Consider the following 24,865-nt stretch of genomic DNA (forward strand, 5'->3'; position numbering starts at 1 on the left):
AATAATAATAATAATAATAATAATAATAATAATAATAATAATAAACATTTTCATACATGTAAATTCTTTTTATGAATGCTAACTAATTTATTCTGCCATATAACAGCATCTTTTAAAAACATTGGAATTCAACTTATTACTAAATGTTAGAAATTAAGATTTATTATCGAACAGGTCTATTTTTTGGGAGTTATTCTCACTTATTAAGTAGTATTTTTGTAAATATAACCACATTTTAAGTACTTTTATCTTATTTTCTTATTTATTTAAAATATCCTGCAATTATTTGATAGAATGGTTTTAACAACTTCCAGGAGCAGTGAGAAACCCCGTTCAAACCCTAACCACACTTCTCACCCAATTTGTTAAATTTGAGCCCCTCGCCGCGTGCCGGACCGCACCCAATGCAAAGCTTCTTCTTCTGCGCTACATATTTGTAACACTTCAGGTATACTCTTTGCTTCCTCTTTTAGACATTTCTCACAAGTATAGCAACCATCGTTAGTTCGCTTTTGGATTTTATTTACTCAGAATGCTAGAAAAATGATTAAGTTACTCTGTGTCGGATGGGGGCAGCGTAATTTTTAAAATAAGTGTCTCGTAGAGGAGGGGACTGTAATTTTCTGTGACTTTCTTTTTGAATAATTTTGTACAATGTTTGCGTTATAATTTTGATAGTCATTCACCACCTATTGAGTGTTTCATAGGGTTGTTTCAGTTTTGAATTTGAGCCTTGAATGTGTGGTTTTGTTGGATATTGAGAGAGAGAAAGAGGGATTTTCGCCCACACTGGTCCTTCAAGACACCAGTAGGATTGCGTCCTGTGGCGATACCAATAGTGTAAATCACTGATAAGATGGTTTAATAAATAAATTAATGATGTAATTTTGAAATTTGAAAAAAAAATTTGAAAAACTATACCTTCATAACTCCGGTACCCTCTTTGATACAAATGGCAGCACAGTTGAAGAAGCTATGCTGTTGTGTCGAATTTTGTTTTTGGTGTTTGCCTCTTCAACATTTGTTATTTGATGTTAGGGTTCTAAGTTTCTTTTTTTTTTTCTAATTGCATTTGGCATTGTTAGCTGATCTCACTTTTCACCATCTCTAGACTTCAGTTCAATTTGTTTTACAAATTTATTTATGCTCTTTGTGTGCCTTCCACTTCTGAACTTTATTTACCTTTTCTATAAAATATCTAACCTTACTTGTGTCTATGTTAACTGGAAATTCCCAAGTGCAAAATAATAACATTCTTAGGTGATTGATTCGAAATCAGAATCTCAACTCTAGTTTTTATAATTTGAACTTACTCTAAGAATTCCGAGTAGTTTTTAACCGTGAAAGAACTTTTGTTGTGGTTTTTAAATACCCTTCGTTGGGGAATGTTTTGTTTATCATTGTTTAAGAACAAAAATAATGGGCATAAACTATTTTTTTCATTCATTTCAGATTTGCTATTGCGTGTCAGTATTTACTTGCAATCTCTGCACAGGAATATGGAGGCAAATTCAGCTTCATATGAACATGAGGATCAAGATGAATATGTTCTACTTGACCTGGATAGTGTTTCTAACTTTATTAACTTTCCAGCAAATGCCAAGTATGTTCTTACTGTAAGTTCTCCAACCTGTTGCCCTTTCTTTATATTTTTCACTGTATGTATATCAACTTCATCTGCTAAATAGATTTTCAACTCCGATACTATAATTCGTTTTCATTTTATGATAAACAGGATTATTTATCTTGATTGAAATGACATGACACTGCTTAGCTGTTTAAGCTTTCTATTTTGCATTTTGACTCTTTTGTGCTGATTAACATACTTTCTAAACCAAAAAATTAAAATTCAATAAATTTTAATTTTGTTATCTAAACAAAACATTTAAAAAATAATTTTAATTTAAAAATCCAACTCAATACATGTTAATGTCTTTGGAATTGTGAAATTTAAAATCCAATTCAATACATGCTTAATTTCACTGTGAATGCTCTCTTTTATTTCTTCTTTTCTTTTTCACGCACTTTTCTGGTGATCTTTATTGCTTTGTTATATCATACCTAAGTTAAGTATGCTTATATTAATTTTTGTTAATGATAGGGCCTTGATACGTTAAACCCAGTATTGATCATTGATGACAAATTTAAGCTGGTAAGTTGCCTGCTTTAAAATTCCTTGACTTTCTGCCTTTAGGGTTTTATTATTGAGAATTTTTTGGGTTTAAGTTATATGTTTTCATTTTGGTGCTTTTATAGTCTTGTGTAATCTGTTGAAGTCATATATAGATTAATGAAACCTATCCATTTGCGTAGATGTATGTTTCTTCAATGCTTACCTATAGGATCGGGCAAATAATTTTGAATGATTTATTTCAGCTACAAATTTCAATTGGTTAAAGTTGCTTCCATCAATTTTTGTTATTTTTGTTTGATAAATTGGCTGAATGGATAATATGATCATCTATGGATTGTTATTTATTATGGTTTTTTGTCTACAGATTGGGCAATACGAGGAGTCAATTGGCACATGTCTTGCTTTTACCGAACAAGGTGAGTTACAGTTAGTGTGTGCAGAATTAGACTGAACAAGTTTATTGAAAACTATAATTATGTCTCACTTGTCATGATACTTTTCTCATTATAAGAGTTAACTATTTTCCTAATCTGATTCTTCCGCATTTCCTCTGTAAGTAAAAGATTTACATAATCTTTATTCCTGTCTTCATTGAGAATGAAAATCATGGGCATTTTCCTATAGTGCTGTTATTTATATTTTTTTTCCCCAAATTTCTTTCAGCTGCTCTATCTGTCAGCGTGTTTAGTAGCATCCGTTAATTGACTCTGCATCTGGCGTCCTGTTATCCTATGTACTATTTTATATACCAGTAATAGATCATGTAACTGTAATCTATATGTGGAAGTTGGTATTGTTGCTTCTCCATCCATGGAGCAACTATAGTCTCGAGTAAACTCTAAAATGAACTTGTAGAAGATTTAGCAATGAAGAATATCTCTCTTTCTATATTTATTCTAATTTTTTTCTATCTGCCAATCAATTGTTGAATTAGATATGTCTTCAGAATAATAGCCATCCTTTAATCTCGCTTAGTAACGATGCCTTTCAAATTGTTAAGATGCTCATGTTTTATGGAAGACACGCTTTTATGGAATTAAGTTTTAATTTGATTTGGTTCCTCCTTTAAATTAAGTTATTTGATAATTAAGTTATTTGATAACATGCAGATGCCCCTCTGGTTCATGAAGAGACAGGATCATCTGAAGTGAACCTTTTCTCTAGAACAAGACTAATTGATTCAAGTCAAACTCCAACAAAGCAAGTGAAACCTTTGTGTCAGCTTCACAAGATTCTCAAGTTTAAACTATCACCCGATTCTGAAATCCAGAGCATCATCACACATGAGGAGGTATAGTAAATTTAAAGCTTACTAGAGAACATGGGAATGGGTGCCAATTGTGTACCTTTTTGAAAAATTACCTGTTCCCTTGGATTTTCTTTTAGATTTGTACATAGAACAAAACCTTTTCAAAGATTGTTCTTTCGTAGGTGTATATATATACATACGTTTAAGAATTATACCTCCAGTTTATCAAACAGTAAGTTAATGTGTTTGATTTGATAATTTTTTTTAGAATGAACCTCCAATTATAAAGTATGGGTTCAATGCTGTTATCAAAATTGGAAAAAGAAATAAAATAATCGGGATATGGTTAGAATATCTATATTCAACTGCAATGAAATTACCAAATTATTTCCTATGTATTGTTTCTGTTTGTAATGTGATTTCAAAATCATTCTTCAGATCATGGAAGCATTGTTTTCTTCACGGGTGTGTCGAAATTAAAAAGGCTAGAAAAGCCACCTAAGTCGAGTCTTCTGCAAGTAGCTAGCCATGTGACGACTTTGTTTCCTTAACTTTTTTTTTTTCCGTAATGCATGACTTTTTTCATAGCGAAAATTTAATATCTAAAACGTCTAAACTGTACAATCATTAAATTAGATACGATGATGGCTTTCAAATTAAGGATAACGAAAATGTGACGAACTTGTGAATTTTTTATTAATTATTTTTGGTAATAGAACTGCTTGTATAAGTTTTTGTTAATAATATCATTACATATTAGGAATTTTTATATGCTTAGATAGACTTAAAAGAAATAGAAAATCAAAATTCTGAAGTTATTTGGAGTTGTTTGTAAAAAAAATCGACTGCATAATTTTTTTGTTTTCAAACTATTATAAAAGATAGATTGTGTATCATTATTTAACTAAGTTATTTCGATTTTAAAATTTATGAAAATAATATAAAAAAGGATCACTAACGTGACATCTCAAAATTATATGAAATGATATAATATAGAATGGCAAACATTATAATATGATAGAACAGTTCAAAGATGTAAAGGAAGTTATAACGTTTATAGTTATCCCAAAATTCAGGCTATAAAAGAAAATAACTAATGAAATCTTAAGAGTTAAGAGTTGTGTCTTCACTCTCCAATGCTTGCTCCAAAGGGACATCATCCGCCTCTGCTCACATCCAAAGTTGGATAATCATTGCAAATAGAAGATCACAGACATACAAAGCACAGACAAACAAGCAAGGGTAAGCTAGGTATAAAAATCATGTTATACAATCACACATAGCATGCAAAGACCATAACACAATACAGACTAAGATCGAACGTGTTATTCTGATACCAATGACCGACCACGTGATTTGACCATCCGGACTAGTATGAAATGTCAAGTTCCAGGGATTTGTGCACTTGTGGTGGCCTTTACTGCTTTGCAAAGCCATTGCTATGGGTTTCACCCTACCACACACACAAGTGTAAGTCCGTTATCACTCATCTTGGGCCATACTGGAAGCACCCAAGACTAGGACCTCCTGTTATTCTCACCACATGACTCATCACTCTCTACTTTAGCATGAATGATCATTAGAATGTCAGGATAAACCCCATAAGGACACTCCAGCCATTCATACGGTCAATCACAACAAACTACAGGACACCACCATGTAACCTCCCTTGAGGATCATGGAATTATGTCCAATAACCATACTTTTTACTTTCTACACCATGCATATCTCTTACAGTCATATACTTTCACTTTAAAACTTAACTCAAGCCAAGAACAACCGAATACCATAATATTATCACATTGAATCCAAACATATAGCCTTTCACTTTTACATTACATACAAACATATATATAATATTGATTATACTTTAAAAGACCGCAAGCAACCTTACTAGTCATCAAAAATTGCATGAAACTATTCCATATACATTAACAGACAATAGTAGTCCAAGAAAAACCACTAAACAACCCAATACACCTTAAATTCATACTTAGACAAGGAAAATAACTTTGAAACCATCACCAACAGTTCCGGAAGGGTCAAAAACCCCCCAGAACGAATTAAAGAACATCCAAAACGGACGTCCAAAACTCCCAAAACGTCAAAAACATAAAAAACATTCAATCTGCCACACAGAATTTGCTCAGCGCACCCCTCTTGTGCGCTCAGCAAATTTTGTCTGCAGGGAAAACTAAATTCTGCAGATTTTGACAACCCAACACCCCAAAATTCGTTATAGACCTTTTTATTAATTTCTAACCTTCCTAGATTGATCTATATGATGAATTACACTTGTTTGAATGACCCTAAGCTCTCCTAACATTAATCTCTAATAATTATGCGTTAAGTTATGATCTAAAACTTCAATTTCAATTACTTAAGGACTCAATTTCTAATTTACCACTTGAAAGTTGTTCTGGCCATTTCGGTGTTTCTAATAAGTCACAAATGACCTAACTAAGTGACTCTAATAGCCTAAACCAGACCCTAACCCCTAACTCCAAAAATCACTACTCTACTTCCCTAAATTTTAACTCAAACACTAAGATTTACTCAACTGTTTACCTATCAATTTGCATACCTTAGATGAAAACTTCCAATTACTAAATTTCCACCTCATACATATGTTCATACTAGTTTCTATTCCAAAGCATACACAATCACATAGTTCACAGACCAGAAAATACACATTCCAGTACATATATCCATCAATTCAATTCAATTAGTGATTCATTTCACAACACAGTTTCCGCATGCAATAGCTCATTAATTTTAAACAAGAACGACTCAAATAGAATAACCTTCTTCAAATAAGAAAATCAAACCTAGCTTCCCTTACATCAAAGCAGTTTCCCAGCTTAACCAAAACCTCGATTGAACTTGCGTCTTACAAAAGTTCTATGGAAACTTACAAGCCATAAGTTTGTGACAGGGAATATTTCTTAGAACCAACTCTAAGCTGAGAATTGAAGATGAAATCGCTAGGAACATGCAATACTTCAGTTGCATGCTCAAGACCCAAAGACTCGCGGAAGAAAAGAGGGAATCACTTACCAGTCAGATTTGAAGAAACTAATCGGTTGAATACGGAGCCTTCTACGTCGTGATTGCTAGGACACCACCTAATCAAGGATCCAGTAGTTAATCTGTGGAGAGAAAGAGGAGAGAAGGTAGAGCTTTAAAGAACAAGTTTTTCTAGAGAGAGAGGGTTTTAAGCAAATGAACCAAAGATTGCATAAAAATCTATTTTTATGATCCATGGGTCTTCAAAAATTTGATTTCATCATATTAGGACACATGTCCCTCTTGGCTTTATTTTTCAGATCCTTACAACTAACATATAATCTATTATATAATTTTTTTTTTGTAATATAAAAAACATTTCACATTCAAAAATAAAGGCACGAAACCATTACGTATATTTCTTTTAATTGATTTTCTTACATAAAAAAAAAATACAATAGGGAGAGGTGAGCTTCTTGTTCATACAATTCAAAATTAAAAAATAACAAAATTATAAAATCAAAAGAAAAATAAAGATAAAAGAAGGAGCCTTAACCAAAGATAATTTAAAAAAAGGTTAAAGACTAATATTTTTTTAAGTATTAAGGGCTATTTAGTTATTAACTCTATCACATCAGACCATGTTAATGTTAATGCAAATATTTGGTTCGGTTTGTTAATAAGTAAATCAGATTTTGGAATCTCATTAAATTTCAAAATATGATCTAAAAACTTGATAGATTTTTTTACAATCTAGATTAGATTTTAAAATTTGATTTAAGATTTTAAAACTGACCGAATTTTGAAATATGATTAAGAAACTAACTGGATAGATTTTGATATCCAGTCAAGAAACTCATTGGATTTCAAAATTCAATAATTTTTTTTTTCCAATTTTGAAATCCAATAAACATTATATAGAATTTTAAAATTTGATAAACACTCAAAATCTGGCACCCGTCCTTAATTCCTACTGCGTTATGATTTCAACAATAATAATAAAGTTTACAACTTAAAATTATACTAATTAACATATATTAAATTATATTAAAATATAATATTATAATAAATTTTGTTTAACATATATTTAATTTTTTTTTTAAAATTAAAATTTAATAAATATTTTAATTAGTATAATTTTTTTATATATTCTTTTGAATTAACATAAAAATAAAATTTATTTTATTTGAATCAATTTTAATTTAATAAAATTTATTAAACAATTTAATTAGTTTAATCTTATATTTTAATATAATTTAATATATGTTAATATTTTCATATTTTAACATACAATTTTTTATTATTATTATTATTATTATTATTATTATTATTGTATGATCTCAAAAATTATAGTTTTAATATTGTCAGAGAATCATCATAAACAGTTAAGACATATAAAATGTGATTACAGTTGTCCAAAAATATAACCATAACTCAAACTTTATATACAAGATACCCTGTACTACTACTACTATTTACAAAAGAACTAAAGGTTCTTCAAAACATCAAAAACAAACTTACATGCTCTATCTATGCATAAGTTCCTTCATCACCCAACACCTGTTTCACTGTGATATCTTCCTCTACTCACACCAATGTGGTGATCATTGCCAAAGAAAAATAATCACCAAATAAACAAACACAAACAACAGGGTAAGCTAATTTTAAAAGGAATTAAATATGTCATTCAATCAAATCATAAATATAACAATTCCAATATCAAGTCATAAAAAACCAAGTACAAATTTAGATACATATATCTAAATTCTATACTTGACCATTCAGATACATGTATTGGTGTCGAACTATTGATGGACTTATGCATGTGTGGTAAAAACATACCACCCAAACTATCGCACAAGGTTAATTTGTCAAACACATATGGTTAAACTAACCCTAGGCTAAGGGTCTCCTACTACTCCTCACAACATAATCATCCCTCTCTACTTGAGGTTGGATGGATATTGGAGTGTCAAAAACATCCCCTCATTTCAAATCTCCTACAATAATACATTATACACAAGCACGACACAAGGATCTTACCTATTAAATTCTTTTCATCACATACTTAAACCGAATACACTTTCATCATTTCCATTCACAAGACATGTATAATTTATCATAAAATTTACATACCATTTTAAACATGCATACATTAAAAGTGTATCTAGATAATTTGTAGTAAGCTTAACTACCAAAGTAATCATTGGAAAAACATAAAAGTAGAAGAATGGCAAAACACGTAGAATTGGGAAAACCCTCGAGTTAAGTGACACATCCTTGCCATTATGCGCCATTCTTCGTGCAGAACTTGCATGTGCATGAGCGCCACCTTGGTGCTGTCGAGCGCCAAAGTTCTCGACTTTCTGGCGATTAAGCACAAGATACCATTGAGCGCCACACCAAAAGTTCAAATTTTGATCTATATGCACAGAAGACCTATTCAAATGATCTAACTTGTATCTTTGACACTATAATTGATTTGTGTTAGATATTGTGTTTATTTCATTTACATGTTCATTTGTATTTGGGCTTAGCCCACACTCTTATTATTATAAATATATTACCCTATGTGTATGCAAAGACACATAAGGGAGATTTCCCCTCATCTCTTTTACTATCTCATAATTTGAAAATATGTTTCTCCTTCAAAGTTGATACAAATTTGTTCATTTAGTTAGTGTCTTGGTCCATTAAATCAACCCAACTACCGAAAAACACATACATTTGATTTGACATACTACCAACCAGAATTTAATGAATTAATTAGCTAAAAAAGTCTTAAATGGCCCAAAAAAAATAGACCCTTAGCATCGGGTTTTCCCATCCAACAATTCCTTCAAAGTTTCGCTTATCAAAATCCCTCATTTTAGACCAAAACTAGCATACAACTTTTCATCACTTTCAATTCTACAATGGTTTTGTACCTAATAAACTTCAAAACAACAACCTTGAAGGTTCAAGCAAATACCAATTCACAATCATACATAACAATATTCATCAATAGACAACATTCACTCATCAATATACAAACATCATTCAACAATCATCTCAATTGATAACATATTCAACTAAACATTAATCTCACAACCTATCAAACATACATTCATACTTCTTAACACGAATTTAAAGAAATTATTAGTTTTCCTCACTTAGTTAGAATTCTCAAACAGTTCTAAAAAACAAACTACCATTGCCTTAACTCAAATAATTTTATTTGCACCTACATACAGTAGAATTTTAATCAAAGTAGATCATTAGAACCACCAATTAATAAGGAACACATAAGAACTCTATGAATATGCATGAAATAGAGAATATTCTCGTATGCATGAAAGAAACTCAGTTAAAGAAAAAAGAGAGTAGAAACTAACTTATTATATTTAGAAAATTAATCGGTTGAAGTTGAAGATATCTCTATTGTGATCATCTAGGTTTTTCCTAATCGTCAAAGAGATGACTTAAGGGTTAGAAAACTTAAAGAAAAAAGAGAGGAATCTAGAGAAAGAGTTCTAAAAGGATAGTACATGTTTTAGATAATGAGACATATTTATAAATTTTTATTTATATTAACTAACTTTTAACATTAAAATAATCTAGTCTCATTAATTTAAAATCTATCAACTCTAATACTCTATTTTCTAGACCCTTATAATTATAATTATTATTATTATTTAATATATGTTGATTAGTATAATTTTAATTGCGTGTCAATTAGTATAATTTTAAGTTGTATAATTTATTATTATTAAATCTGGATGTTGTAGGAATGTGATGTAGTAGGAACGAAGAAGGGTATCAACACGAAATTTTAAAATTTGGAAGAAATGTTGATTAGATTTCAAAATTTGAAAGAAATGTTTATTGAGATTTCGAAATCTTGATGATACTTTTATTGTATTTTGAAATTTAATGATTTACTTAACCAGATTTTAAAATTTGTTTAAATAAATTTCAAAATTTATGAGTATTTTAATTAGATTTTAAAATTTAATAATTTTCCAAAAAGAATCTCGAAATTTAATAATTTTATAAAGTTTAAATCTTTTTTATCCTTAAGTTATAAGATGGTGTTCAGTTTAGTCCTCATATAAATCTTTGCTCCTAAGTTATAAAAAATATATCAAACCAGTCACTTAATGAAATCAATGAAAGTTAACGGCTGCGACTGGTTTAATACATTTTCCAAAGATTGACATTTTAAAAAATGGGGACTAAACTGAACACCAACTTAGACAAAAAAGATTTAAACCTTTTATAAATTAAATTTTGAAATTTAACGAATTCTTAAATTAAATTTTGAAATATAATAAGTTTTTAAACTAGATTTTAAAATTTATCTCTAAATTTTGAAATTCAATAATTTTTTAATAACTACCAGCAAAGCTATATATATAATTAATATTGAAAAATAATATTTTTTTGAGTTGCATGGATATGCTCCCTCTTTGGTTTCCTTAGTTGCAGAATTTAGTTCATATATATATATATATATATATATATATATATATATATATATATATATATATATATATATATATATATATATATATATATATTGATATTGGAAAATTAATAGTCTTTTTATGAATTCAGTTTTCACATGTTATAAATGTAAATATATATTTTTTTTATATTATTCGTATAATAAAAAGTTGATCCTCTCACATTAAAGTGATTTGGAAATGAGAACAGAAATTTTAAAAACAAGAGGAGATACAGTTAAGAAGTAATATGAAGAAAGTAGGAAGGTTCTGGAATGGAAACTGTATTTTAATGGTGGTTAGATAATAATATCTCAGCTTCAATAAAAGTAGGAAGAATGTTATATTTATACACATCTCTATCATAATAAATCCAAACCATTACGATTAAGTTGGTAGAACTACGTACTCTTATACTTTCCAAACCTTTTCTCTCAACTAATTTCATCACAAAAAAAAACAGCGATAGCTTATGATGTTTCAACAAAACCAACAATGTGGCTACTTAACAAAATTAAACAAAATATTTAGTTCAAAATTTTAGTACAGTCTATATTTATATTGAATAGAAATAAAAAAAAATTAATATTTGAAAGATATTGTTGGTTTAAAATTTAAAACTTTGAAAACTCAAATTATTTCATTAAGTGTAAAAGTGAAAAAGTTAAATACTTAAAATTTTAGGTACCAGATATTATTTGTTTCAAAAGTTAAAACTTTTGTATAATTTTATCTTTAAAAAACATATAAAATGTTAAAAACATATATATTTAAATTATTTTTGACCTTAATTCCAAAATAAAGAGAAAATTTGTTCACTGTATTCATCCACAATGATATTAAAAAAAATTATTTTATTTGAGAAGCTATTTGAAAATGGTATTTAAATTTGAAAATGGAGTTGTTGACATTAAAGGGGACAAAATAATGGAAGGAAGTGAAGTGATCCATCAAAAATGAAAAAAAGAAACAGAGTCACATGGGGCATCTGCATGATATATATAATGCTTAATGTGACAATTATTTTGGTGGAATCACTTTTTTCTAATGCCACACCTCAAAGCTACAAATTGTCCATATATGCTACCTAACATTTTCTTTCAAATTTCAAAATCAAATTTGAATTTCACACCTTTCTGCTTTCCCATTCAATTGTATTAAGAAAAATATTATTTTGAACACCTAAATTTTTTATATTTATTTAACATTACTTTTTTATTTTTTATTTTCATTCTTTTTAAATATAAAAATTTATATTTTTATAATTATTTTATTTTTGTATTATGTGTAAAATAAATATAAAAAATGTATTATAGTATCATTACTCTTCTATTAAACATATCTTTTTATTTTAGAAAACAAATGTGAACATATAGATTAGTTTCATCTAGGGTTAAATATGTTTTTAGTCCCTATACTTTGGGGCGATTTTGGTTTTAGTCCATTTTCAAACTATGGTACAATTTAGTCCTTCAACTTTAGAAAACTCTGGTTTTAGTCTTTTTTACCAATTTTTTTAAACTTTATTTATTGTTTTTCAAGCACGTTTCTTAGTTAACATTGAAGCAAAAATGTGTCAAACAGTGTAAACAATCCAAATGTTATAATGAAACGTGTTTGAAACAACAAATAAAGTTAAAAAAAATTGGTAAAAAAGACTAAAACCAGAGTTTTCTTAAGTTGAAGGACTAAATTGTACCATAGTTTGAAAATGGACTAAAACCAAAATCGCCCCAAAATATAGGGACTAAAAACATATTTAACCCTTTCATCTATGGTGATAAAGTGGGTTTCCTCCTTTTCTTTTGTTCTAACTTTTATATTATATATTAAGAGGGGTTTATTAAAATAAAAATGAAAATATATTTTATTCTATTTTTTATTGTAATTTAAACTATTAATATTTATAAACAAAGTTGTATTAATTTTTATATTTCTTAAGTTTAGTTTCATCTCTTAGCATGTAGTAAATAATATAAATTTGGTATATATACTAGTGCAGAAAGAGCTATAGGGATAAGTTATTTTGGACTTTTAATGTCACTTTCAGAATCGGCATCTATATGGATGATGTGAACGGAACGTCAGATTTATTCAGGTTTGACGTCTATATAGACGTCGGTTTTGGTGCAAAGATCGACATCTATAAAGACATCAGACCTTGCTCGAATCGACGTCTAAGGCCACCTTAGATGTCGGTCAATGACACGTACGACGTCTATAAGGCCGTCAAACATTGCATTAAGCGACGTCTATGACAACTATAGACGTCGGTCAGTACATTAACCGACGTCTTAAAATGAGTTTTCGTTGTGTTTTGGTGCGGTTTTTCTTGCGTCTTTGGGGTAGCGTAGTGAACCTTCTCCCTTTGCTAGTTTCCTCGTAAGAAAAACTTGCGCCTTTTGGATTTCTCATGGCATTTCAACCCAAAGACGAACCTGGGTCATTGCCTATGTCCATTCCGACCGCCACTAAAAAGAAATACGGTGAGAATACAGTGTCGTATTCTTTTTCGTTGGCGGTCGGAATGGACTTAGGCAACAACCCAAGTTCGTCTTTCGGTTGAAATGCCATGAGAGATCCAAAAACCGCAAGTTTTTCTTACGAGGAAACTAGCAAAGGGAGAAGGTTCACTACGCTACCCCAAAGACGCAAGAAAAACCGCACCAAAACACAACGAAAACTCATTTTAATCGGTTCAAATGAAAGATAATACATCAAAAATTACTTTAATCGGAATAAAAAACAACTTTAAATGGTTAAAAAGAGATCAAGCGCACTTGAAAATGCAGTGCAACGAAGAGAAAAGGCAAAGACGATGAAACTGTTGATCGCAAACTGCTGGTTCGCATAATTATTTAATAAGAAATTAGACGTCAGTTGGACACAAAGCCGACGTCTATAATTGATTATACGTCGGGCGCGTCACTAATATGACGTTCATTGTATTTAAAAATTAATATTTTTGTTATATATAGACGTCGGCTTGGCGGGATGAGACGTCTAATTGGCGGAACCGAATGACTTTTTCACCACTTGGTCAGATTATAGATGTCATTTCGGGGGGATCCGACGTCTAAGAGGCGGAAAAGATTGACTATTCACTTAATCGGCAGACATATAGGTGTCAGGTAGCAGGTTCACCGACATCTATAGTTTGACAAGTAGGTGAACAATGATTAATTTCCGCCATATAGACGTTGGTGCCCCTCCGAGCCGACGTCTATATTTTTGAAAGAAATAACTTTTCACCTAACTGTCAGACATATAGACGTCAGATGGGATGTCCCCGATTTCTAAAATATTATAGACGTCGGGGAACCATCTAACGAACGCCTATATGGCCAACTTATTAGAAAAATATCACCGGTCATCAATATACATTGCTCTTACCCTTAACTGACGTCTAAGGAGTGACGTTGAATAACGTTTTTATACTAATTTACAATGTGATAAAGAAGAAAAAAAAAGTTAAAGATTATAATTGTTTAGAATAATAAAGTACTCAACATAATAGTCAAAGTTTTAGCACTCAAAACAATTGTTTCGGGACACCTATTTTTATATATGCTTTGTAGAAATAATTTTAAAAATATTATAGATTAAAATTTTAAAATATGTAATATATATATAATTTAATTATTTACTTTCATTTATATAATATTATTATCTACTTAAATTTCTTTTTTGAATTTTTCTTTAATTTTTTTTCGTTTATGTTTGATTATAAGTCACAATTTAGAAAATAGCATAATTTGGGAAAATAAGAACTAATTAGAATTTTTTAAAATGAGTTTTTGTTTTTCTCAAATAGGAAGTTTTATTTCTTTTTCCGTGAATTACATGTATAAGTTTTCTATATGAATGAGAGATTTGAGTATAATAAATTAAATTATGCTAGTCTAGATCACACTGTAGGTTTTATTTGTAAATCAAAATCTTTGGAAGCAAGTAAGACTTGTTTAGTTTTTTTTTTTTTTAAAAGTTTCTTATCTTTTTCTAAGGAGTAAAAGAGTTTATGTAAGGGGTGGTAAAAAATTTATTTTAATTAAGATGATTTTAAACGAATCTTAATTATGTTGAAACTGAATGTTTTAATGAGTTGAAACGAAAGTTAAATTAAATCTTTTAAGTTCTTGAGTAACCTAATTCTAATGAATTATAATTGGTATATGCATACAATTAATTGTTTCTGGCATGTTTAAGTTGTTAATTTTTTTGTTTCTAATACATTTTTTCTCAAACTTAGAAGAGAGAAAACCTCTTCCGTGTTGTTTTCTTGCTCAAATGATTAAATTTACTTAAGTAATTAAGTTTTCATTCAACTAAGAGGATTTTTACTTAAGTAAGAAATATATATATATATATATATATATATATATATATATATATATATATATATATATATAAACTATTGCATACATAGTGTAATATAATCATATTTTATAGAAAGTGAGTAAAATTACCTTATATTAGATGTTTTTTTTTTGAAAAAAAAATACATTTAATTTTGTTATTATAAAGGATTGAAATGTCCCTGTAAGACTTTTCTTTATCTTCCGTTTGATTCGAGATATTCTCATATCCTCTAGTGGAGATAACTCTTTTTTTCTTAATCTAGATGTGAGATGGGTGCTTCTAAAGCAATTTCTCAACTATGAAAATAGTAGCATTCGCATGTTTACAGTTATACTAGAGTTATTAAAATGGGTAACCTGACCCAGCTCGGTCTATTATCGGTTGGTCACTTAGTGAGTCAATCCAATCTGGCTTATTTATTAACAAGTTAAAAAAATTCGAACCTAGCTCGATTTACCACGGGTTGATGGATAAATAGGTTGATTCACTGGCTCACTTAAGTACAATTTTTTAAATAAAAAAAAATTATAAACTTTCTATAATTTAAATCTAAATAAATTTTATTTCTAAATTTCACTCCCGTGATTAATTAATTTTGAAAATAGGGAACTTAAATAATTATTTCAAACAAAAATAATAATAATAATTTTTTTTATAAAATTAAAATTAAATTTTAATAACATAAAATTAGGTAGGTGGGTTGGTGGGTTAACCCGATCTACCACGGGTCCAACCCGCATGAGTCGGGTTGAAATCTAATCCGCATAAAGAAATACAATTTTTTCAAACCCAACTCCGCCCAAACTCGTGGTGAGTCGGATTGGCGATGGATTGTGATCCATTTTAACTGTTCTAAGTTATACCATGTAAAGAATGTTATTTTATATTATTGTTATGAGTTTTTACTTAAATAAACCAGCTCAGACCTATTTTAAGTAACTTTTAGATATTTTGATCTCACTTTAATTATGGATTAATTAACTCTGGTTTGGTTCATTATATCAATATTCTTCATAGTGAACCGAAGTGATGTCTTTTGACAATATTATCCAAAATGAAACACAGTAAATATTAAGAAACTTAAAAACGAAGTATTCTAACTAATATAATTTTTAAGTTAAATATAAAATTTCTATTTTATACTCCTTCATCATGTGAATTCATAGTTTGGTATCTTACATGGAATGCACCATCATCCTTTTACTTTATTGCACACCAGAAAGTAGGCACTACAAAAACAGTGTAGACCATCTTTTTAATGTATTCACTTCATCGTTTTTCAATGAAATATGTTTCTCTTTTTATTACACTTTTGTTATGTTTTCATCTTTATAACCACAGTAAATGGTATGAATTTAAAAAATAAAGTGATTTTTTCTTTCCATCAAAGCTTGTAAATTACTTAAAACCAGTATGGGTTGGTAGTATTATTCTAACCCTACTTGAGAAACACACAGTTGCTGACGTGTCACTGTAAAAAGCTGCCACGCGTAATGAACCTGGACGACAAAACATAGATGGAATCTAAGCAGCAGGTACCACCAAAACAACACCTGTTTTTTTCCCCACTTTTCGTTTTCATGCTTTCACAACAAAAATGAAAAGAAGAGAAGCACTGCCATGAAATTCCTCAATTTCTTTTTCTCTCTCCAATGTTTCCCACACACTCACAAAACCAAACATTCATTCAACACACTGAAAGCCTAAGCTACCTAGGCTCAGCATCTAGGAAATAAATAGCAGTGAAAATAATCCCCATATGCAAAACCCTAACTAACCTTTTTCTCCTTTTCACCAAACCAATCAATCACTACCCTCCATTCCCCTCTTCACTTATTCCCTCCCAAGCACGCTCCTTTTTCTATATTTCTCAAAAAGTTACTTCCTTTCGCCTTTTTTTCTCTTCTGGGCACGCCTTCTTCACCACTTGCTTTCTTTTCCTATTAGCTTCAATCCACCTTCTTCCCTTCTGATCTCAAACACCCACCTTTTTCTTTCTCAGTTTGTTTTCACCGTTTACGTGCTACGTCCGTTAGATCAGTGTTTGCTGATTTAAATTTGATCTAATTGGTGTTTGGTTGGTTGCAGAAGTTCGTTCGTATTTCTTCACAATTGTAGTTTTTGTGTGTACGTGTGTGTGGGTGTTTTCTTTTTTCTGTGTTGGATGTGACTTTGCATGTCAAGAAGGTCCATTTTGATCTTCGATTTTGCACGGTGATTTTTGTGGGGGGTGTGACTAGTTCTCTTCTGATGTTTTATTTCCAACCGTTGTTTCAATCATCACCTTCTAATTATCCATCCTCTAGACCTCTTTTCTCTTTCTCAATTTCCCATGTTTTTCTCCGCTCTGACGTGTTCTTCATATGCTGCTTCAATTGCCTGAGATTTCGTCTCAAAATTTGATGTGTGATCCAGAGGGGAGTTGCTGGTTGTTGTCACTGCGAATCTTTCTGCCGGTTCTTTGAATCACATCTAGTTATCTTTGGTGAGGAGTAAGAAAGAGAAAGAGCGAATTTTGAGAATGGGAGACCGTTGTAGACATTTTTCCATTGAGGAATTACCATCACATTTGGTTTTAGAAATTCTGTGCTCGGGTAGGCTCAGTGCAATGGACCTTGTTTGCTTAGAATTGACTTCCAAAACTTTTGGTGGTAGCCATGGCCTGTACCCTTTTTTCAAGTTTAAGTCCTTGATTGACTTTGCTGCATTTCAATTGTGTGCTTCCCATGTTACCTATGCTAGGATGGGTTTGATTTCTCAGAGGGAGTTGTATGATAGATGTGGAGGAAATTGGAAGCGAGTTTTGAGGTTCTTGCAGTCCGTGGAACAATCCTCTCAGATGGTCGAGACATCATCAGGCAATGTACTATTTCATTATATCAAATAATTACTTTTGTCTGCTTTTGGTAAAAAAGAAAAAAAAGTTTTTCCTGCATGAATTATGAGGTGACTTATGTATTCCATTTTTCTTTTGATAAAATTAGAAATGTGTTTCTCAAGTGTGGAGAAATTTTCTTTTTGCTTTTGAAGTGCATGTGTTAACACTGCATGGTTTGCTCCTCAACCCCCTTTTCTTTCAATGTCACTGTTATAATAAAATGTAATAAAGCATTTGTAAACAATTAACACAGAAAAAGCTTTAAATGTTATGAAAATACATCTCATATCATCGATAGACATTATAATGCTTTTGAACTGTCCTTGAAGGAAAACTGGATGAGTTGTAAATAATGATGGAAAACATTTTATTGGCAGATGCAAATAACAACGGGAAAGTATCACACCTTGTTGATCAGCAATTCTTCTGTCTATTCCTGTGGTTCTGGTTTATGCGGAGTACTTGGTCAAGGTCCTGAAACAACACAGTGTGTAGCATTTACCCGGATTGATTTCCCACCTTTGGCACGTGTGGCTCACGTTTCAGCCTCTTTTAATCATGCAGCTTTTGTCTTGCAATCTGGAGAGGTTAGTGGTTGCTTAAACTTAATTAAGTTAGCTATATGACTCATGAGCAAGTCATTGGTCTGTAACAAATTATATCCTTCCATTGCTCTCATGTTGACTAATGCAACAGCCTTGAGAGCTTCATATATTATATACGTTTATTAGGCTTGCACAAACATTTTAAGCTTATGTGATAAATGTTCGTATAACCTCTGAACGAATTGAGTGTTTAGGATCTTGATACCCACCATCCACTTACTCTCTACCTAAGGTTTATATAGACTTCTCTATCCATGCATCAAGCTCGAAAGGCTTTTGCGTATGGGAACATATTAGTGATATAATTAAAACCATCGTGGGGATTGCACTTACAAGTGTAAGTTTTAGAATATTTCTGGTGAAAGAAACAACTTGTCTTAGAAATGTGTTTTTCACCTCCAATTGAAGAGTCTTGCTGGAAGATGGGAATGGGGACATCATAAGTTTTCTTTTGTTTGACTCTTTATCATTCCAATGCTTGTATTCATGACCTTGTTCATATTATTTTGAGCTAGCAGGCTATCGTACAAGATACTCTGCATTAAATGTCCTGGTTTGACTTTTGGATCACAGTTTCATGAGGAGAGCTTTTATGTAATTTTTTCTAAAGGAAGATGCTAATTTTACCGTCTTGTTTTTAGGTACACACCAGCTAGCATAAGTCCAACTTTGGAACCGAGAATTATTTCTCTTCTCATGTCTGTTAGCTAAAGTGAAAATGAGTGCTTGAGATTCAGAGTAAAGAAGCATCGTAGGAAAAATGACAGAGGATTTGTTTCTTGGAATTAGGATAGAGTTAGTTAGTAGAATTATTAAAGTCAAGAATGGGCGAACCGTTACGATGGATTCAAAACTATATTCTTTATTCCATCTGTCTTCCATTAATATATTGTTTGTTTTCCAAAGATTAAAGAATGTGTAGGTGAAGTGAGAGTAAGACTGGATAGAATAGAAATATGGAGACTCTTGTTGAAGTTCCAGGTCTTTGTGTGTACTGGCATCTACTTTACAAATGGAATGGGATAGATCATCTTAGATTCTTGTACTTGCTTAGAGAATGCCATGAAGATTTGTGGTCAGTATATGAATTGTGTTTAATAGATGTAGTGATTGAAAATTTTGATTAATTACTTACCCAGCTTGCTTCCGAGCTTCCCTTTTGCAGTAATCATTAAATGCCTCGATGCAAATCAGAAAGGAAAATCACACAATAGTAATGGATGAATAATATGTATTATTGATGATACTGACGTAAAAATGCAGTTGAGAAACCTTCACTACCCTAAGAGCTCAACATTTCACTCAAAAAGATATTTTTGTCCTCCAACAGATTTCAATTCCTCCTCACATACACTTTCCACATTTTGGACCTATTCAGCTTTGGCTCTCTATTGTTCGAGTGCCTATCAATACTCCCTTCTTGAGCAGAAGACTTGTCCTCATGTCTGAGTTGGGAAATTGACTTTGCACAGTAAAAGTGTCCTTCAATTGGTTTATCCCAACACAGGACAGGTATTTGAGACAGAATCTGTCCCTTGGTTGGAAACTCTGGAAGCCAAGACGTGGAGAGGTTTCCATGCACTAGCTATAGCACTCTCAAGGTTATTTGGCAGCTTTTTGCTAAACATGGTAATTTACAGCAGCTCACTTTAGTAAAGAAATGTCAAACACTGGGTGGATGCAAGAAGAGTTGGTAGTTGAAGCTTGTAGGGTACTGCTCCAATGAGCTCAACAACCTGAAATGGACCATAGTACCGAGGTGCTAGTTTTGCACTAATGTGGGCTTCAACAAATCGCTGAGAATGAGGACGAAATTTAAGAAAAACCAAAATCACCCATACCAAACTGGACATCCTTTCAGTTGAATCTTCCAAGCTCATGCCAGTCTATGTCTGCGTTAAATTGTGTTCCAATTGGCACAAACATTCACCCATTTCCAATAAATCACACTGCACTGCTTTGATTTTTGTGTCTCTGGGTAAATAGGAGGAAAGAACTGGAAGTGAGCACCCATACACAATCTCAAACAAAGTGGAATTTGTGGAGGCATAGAATATATAGTATTGTACCAATACTTAGCCCATGGAATACAACAGGCCCACGACTTGGCTGATCAACAATGAAACATCTCAAAAATGTTTCCAACAACGAAGAGGTGTGCTACTCATAGTCCAATGATCAATTAATATTGAGTGCACTACCTTATAAAAGTGAAAATTCTTCAACTTTTGTCTTTCTTTCATGTCAGTATATAGACTTTCTCATTGTTTCAATCATTTAATCCAACATTTAATGGGAGCGGTAAAAGTATGTATGTAATCAACCTTGGCCCACCAGATTTCATCCAGCAAAGTTTCTTCCCAAAATTTTGCCTTCTCAACAACATCTTCTTTATAGGACCATTCATCATTAACAACCATCTTCTGGAATCCTTTTTCAAGCTTCTAAACCTCTTAAGTATTATTATGGTTGAAGCAAATTTTGTAGGAGCAACAGATAGCAAGTTCAAGGAGTTGAAGTTGTTGGCCATTGGTAATCTCCTAGAGTGTCCTCATGATGAAGTTTGTATTATAAGTCATATGTTCAATTTGCATGATCCAAGGACATTGTTGGTATGAAACACTAATTTCTCAATACAACACAAGGAGTTCCATAGATGGAAGGAAACAACTGCATTGTTTGTTAGTAACAAATTGCGGCACATTTGTTGGTCCAATCTCCATAATTACATTTCTCGTGTTTTCCAATTAATTCTGTCTTTGATCTAAGTAGAGCGATTTAATGCCCTTAAAAACTTAGTCCACTATAACCATGAAATTGATCAGAAGCCTTCTTTGAAAATCACTCTGCCCATAGCTACAAATGATCACGCCCCTTTGACTCCATTGTTTTTTTATTGGCTGAAAGAAGATTCTCCACAAGGTTTCTTTCCTTTGAAAGAAAGGTAGTTCTCAACTTTATTATAACCTGGAGATACATACCCACTAAGATTAGATTTATGGAAGCATCATAAAATGCTATTCTAAACAAGGATTCCTTGCTTGATGAAATAGTAGTTTTGAAGAGTAAATCATCCTTACAATTTCACAATCAAGAGTATCTGTGCTTTGCACATAGAAAGTAGCTTCCAAAGGATATTACGTTTTTGGATTATAGCCTTTGTCTATGACTTTGTCTTCATTAGAGATGGGAGGCAAAGAGACATATTTTTTCTTTGACTTCTCAATTTTCAATGACACTTCATTGTCCAACTTCTTAAACTAAGTCTAGTAGTTAATTTCAAAATTTCCACTACTAGGAACCTTTATTACTTTAAAAAAAAAAAAACATAGAGGACTAATTTTATCCTCTTGTTTTGTTGCTGGATTAGTAGCAGTATTCATCTCTAGAACAAAACAAATAAATTGATGTATTATAAAATCACCTTTCTGTAGTTGGTGTGTGTGTGTGTATAGGTAATAACAGGTAGTTTAACTATTTCTAATATCTCTTAATCAGAGCTACATCATAGTAAAATTTTGTATATATCCGTCAATTATGATGTTTTCTTCACTGGGTCTTAAGTTTCCGGATAGATAATCCAAATATTAGGAAATGATGTATGCGATACTTGCACTCATTAGTGTGTGTATAGATGCTCCTTAAATAGTATAACTTAGCTACAAATTTCTTATAATTCTTAACAGCTCTAAATATAATGCTAGGTCTACAGAATTTGTCTGCATGCTCCCTATTGATAATTCAGATCCATGGCTCCTTTCTTTTCCTGGATTAAAACTGATGGTATGATATTGTAAAATGATTAATTGCTTCTATCATAAACAAGCAATTTCAACTTTGACTGATGCAGGTATTCACATGCGGAGATAATTCATCTTCTTGCTGTGGGCACAGAGATACTAGCCGACCAATCTTCAGGCCACGACTTGTTGAATCCCTTAAGGGTATTCCTTGCAAACAGGTATGCAAATCATCATCGTATTATTTGGAGATGATAATTTTTGGCTAAGTTGAAAATAATGGTCGGTATACTATTTTTTATTACCAATCTCATGGATTAACTAGTTGTTGGCTGAGTTGAAAGTTATTTCAAGACGTGCAATCCAGTTTTTCTATGAAATCTACAGTAAAGTATTTTGTAATTTTAGTTTCAATCCAAGTTAGTTTATTCTAGTTCTTATTTCTTTCTCAAGAGTGTTTTGTCATATATCTGTAAATCCTATCGAGACCCGACAACTGTCCATGCTGGTAGGCACAGATGTTCCACCAGTTTTCTCTGATGTGCTGTTTTCTAGCCATTCATTGGATGTCTAAGTCTCAATTTTATTATTGTTCCATGATGTTTATTTTTGTAAGACCCCCCTTAAAAGATATTGAAAGTGCCTGAATGTCTCAGGTTGCGGCGGGGCTTAACTTCACGGTCTTTCTCACCAAACAAGGTCATGTTTATACATGTGGAACCAACACACATGGCCAGCTTGGTCATGGTGACACCCAGGACAGGCCAACCCCCAAAATGATTGAAGTACTTGGATCTGTTGTTCAGATTGCTGCAGGACCAAGCTATATCTTATCCGTAACAGAAAATGGAACATTATACTCCTTTGGGTCAGGTGCAAATTTCTGTCTTGGCCATGGTGAGCAACACAATGAGTTTCAGCCACGTGCTGTACAGAAATTCAGACGGAAAGGTATTCATATTGTCCGTGTATCTGCTGGGGACGAGCATGCAGTGGCCCTTGACTCAAATGGATTTGTGAGTTCCAATGGTCAAGATATATTTCCAGTTTTATCTGTTATTCTTGGTTTTCATTATTTAAGAACTTGTGAAAATTACTAAGATTTTTTTATTAATTGGCCAGGTATATACATGGGGCAAGGGATACTGTGGTGCTTTAGGCCATGGCGATGAGATTGAGAAGACAACTCCAGAGATGTTGACTAGTCTTAAGAATCAACTGGCTGTTCAGGTATTATTATATTTCCATATTCTGGGTCAATCTTTGTTGAGATCAATGGTTTACAACATTTGCAATTTGTCTTTCTGGATCAAGTCTTAGTTGTGATGAGACTTGACACTGCATGCATAGTCCTATGATATCCATAGTGTAAAAGGGCTTATGTTTATTTGTTACTTGTAGGTCTGTGCAAGGAAGAGGAAAACATTTGTGCTAGTTGATTCTGGTTCAGTCTATGGCTTTGGCTCCATGGGATTTGGCAGCCTCGGATTCCTGGATAGAAGGGTATTAGATAAAGTATTGAAACCTCGGATCTTAGATACCTTGAAATCTCACCATGTTTCTCAAATTAGCACTGGCTTGTACCACACTGTTGTGATCACTAGCAGGGGAAAGATATTTGGCTTTGGAGATAATGAAAGAGCACAACTTGGTCACGACACACTAAGAAGCTGCCTTGAGCCAACTCAAATTTTCAATAGAGACACATCTGAAGATGTAGAAAGCATGTGAGGTTCCTAATGAAATCACCTCTTTTTATGTGTGGTTCTGATACATCAGATACCTGACTTCTCTAGTGTCATGTTCATCACTACTGTTATACTGTTCTATGTTGTATTATGTTATAGTTTTTTAAAATAATAATAATAAATGACACAACATTGTAATCATTTTTCATAACCCCAAAAGGGCGTGAATTTGTTTTGCTAGACAATTCTGGATCTCATTTTCTTTTTTGCTGGCTTTCATATTATTAATGAAATAATTGTGCTAGTAGTTCTTCAAATGGACAAACTTTTAGATTCATTGTTGCATTTATACTACTTGACTATTTGTACTAAGACAAATATTACTTGGTGAGGTTTAGCCATGTTATGGCCCAAGTTATAATATAATTAATTTGGTTTTTTTTTTTATCATTTTTACAGTTTATGCTTTTTTTAAGTCCTTTGTGTTTAGTTTAATTTGCATTCCAAACCATTATTTTAATAAAAGAAAAAGTAGATAAATTTTACACGGTGCATAGGTAATTTTTGTAAGATAGATTAAAAATATATGGATCGATAAATATAGAGATTAAAATTTAAAATTTTTTAACATACAGAAATTGTTATAAAAAAAGATTGTAGATGCTCATACTTGGGTTAGATTATATAATATAAAATGCTTTTAAAAATTTTCAGGAAGTTGT

The 24,865-nt window shown here is 31.5% G+C and overlaps 2 protein-coding genes across 4 annotated transcripts; both read left to right on the forward strand.

Moving 5' to 3' along the window:
- The first annotated feature begins 263 nt into the window (after positions 1-263).
- LOC106764293 lies at positions 264-4,057 on the forward strand. 3 transcript variants are annotated; one of them, XM_014648562.2, is made up of 6 exons: positions 264-448; positions 1,496-1,616; positions 2,102-2,152; positions 2,499-2,550; positions 3,244-3,425; positions 3,822-4,057. In XM_014648562.2, exons 2-6 carry the CDS (start codon positions 1,500-1,502, stop codon positions 3,861-3,863), a joined length of 444 nt encoding a protein of 147 aa, XP_014504048.1. In that variant the 5' UTR covers positions 264-448; positions 1,496-1,499; the 3' UTR covers positions 3,864-4,057. The 3 variants fall into 3 exon arrangements, with proteins under 3 accessions (XP_014504048.1, XP_014504047.1, XP_014504049.1); XM_014648561.2 differs by having other exon boundaries at positions 265-448; positions 1,453-1,616; positions 3,822-4,056; XM_014648563.2 differs by lacking the exon at positions 3,822-4,057 and having other exon boundaries at positions 267-448; positions 1,453-1,616; positions 3,244-3,788.
- A 12,761-nt stretch (positions 4,058-16,818) lies between these two features.
- On the forward strand, positions 16,819-24,388 carry LOC106764901 (PH, RCC1 and FYVE domains-containing protein 1). The gene is made up of 6 exons (XM_014649338.2): positions 16,819-18,095; positions 18,488-18,697; positions 22,566-22,676; positions 23,112-23,471; positions 23,578-23,685; positions 23,857-24,388. The coding sequence occupies exons 1-6, from the start codon at positions 17,754-17,756 to the stop codon at positions 24,184-24,186; spliced, it is 1,461 nt and encodes a 486-aa protein (XP_014504824.1). The 5' UTR covers positions 16,819-17,753; the 3' UTR covers positions 24,187-24,388.
- Positions 24,389-24,865: the final 477 nt, after the last annotated feature.

This window comes from Vigna radiata, chromosome 6, assembly GCF_000741045.1.
Source record: "Vigna radiata var. radiata cultivar VC1973A chromosome 6, Vradiata_ver6, whole genome shotgun sequence".
Lineage (NCBI taxonomy): Eukaryota > Viridiplantae > Streptophyta > Magnoliopsida > Fabales > Fabaceae > Vigna > Vigna radiata.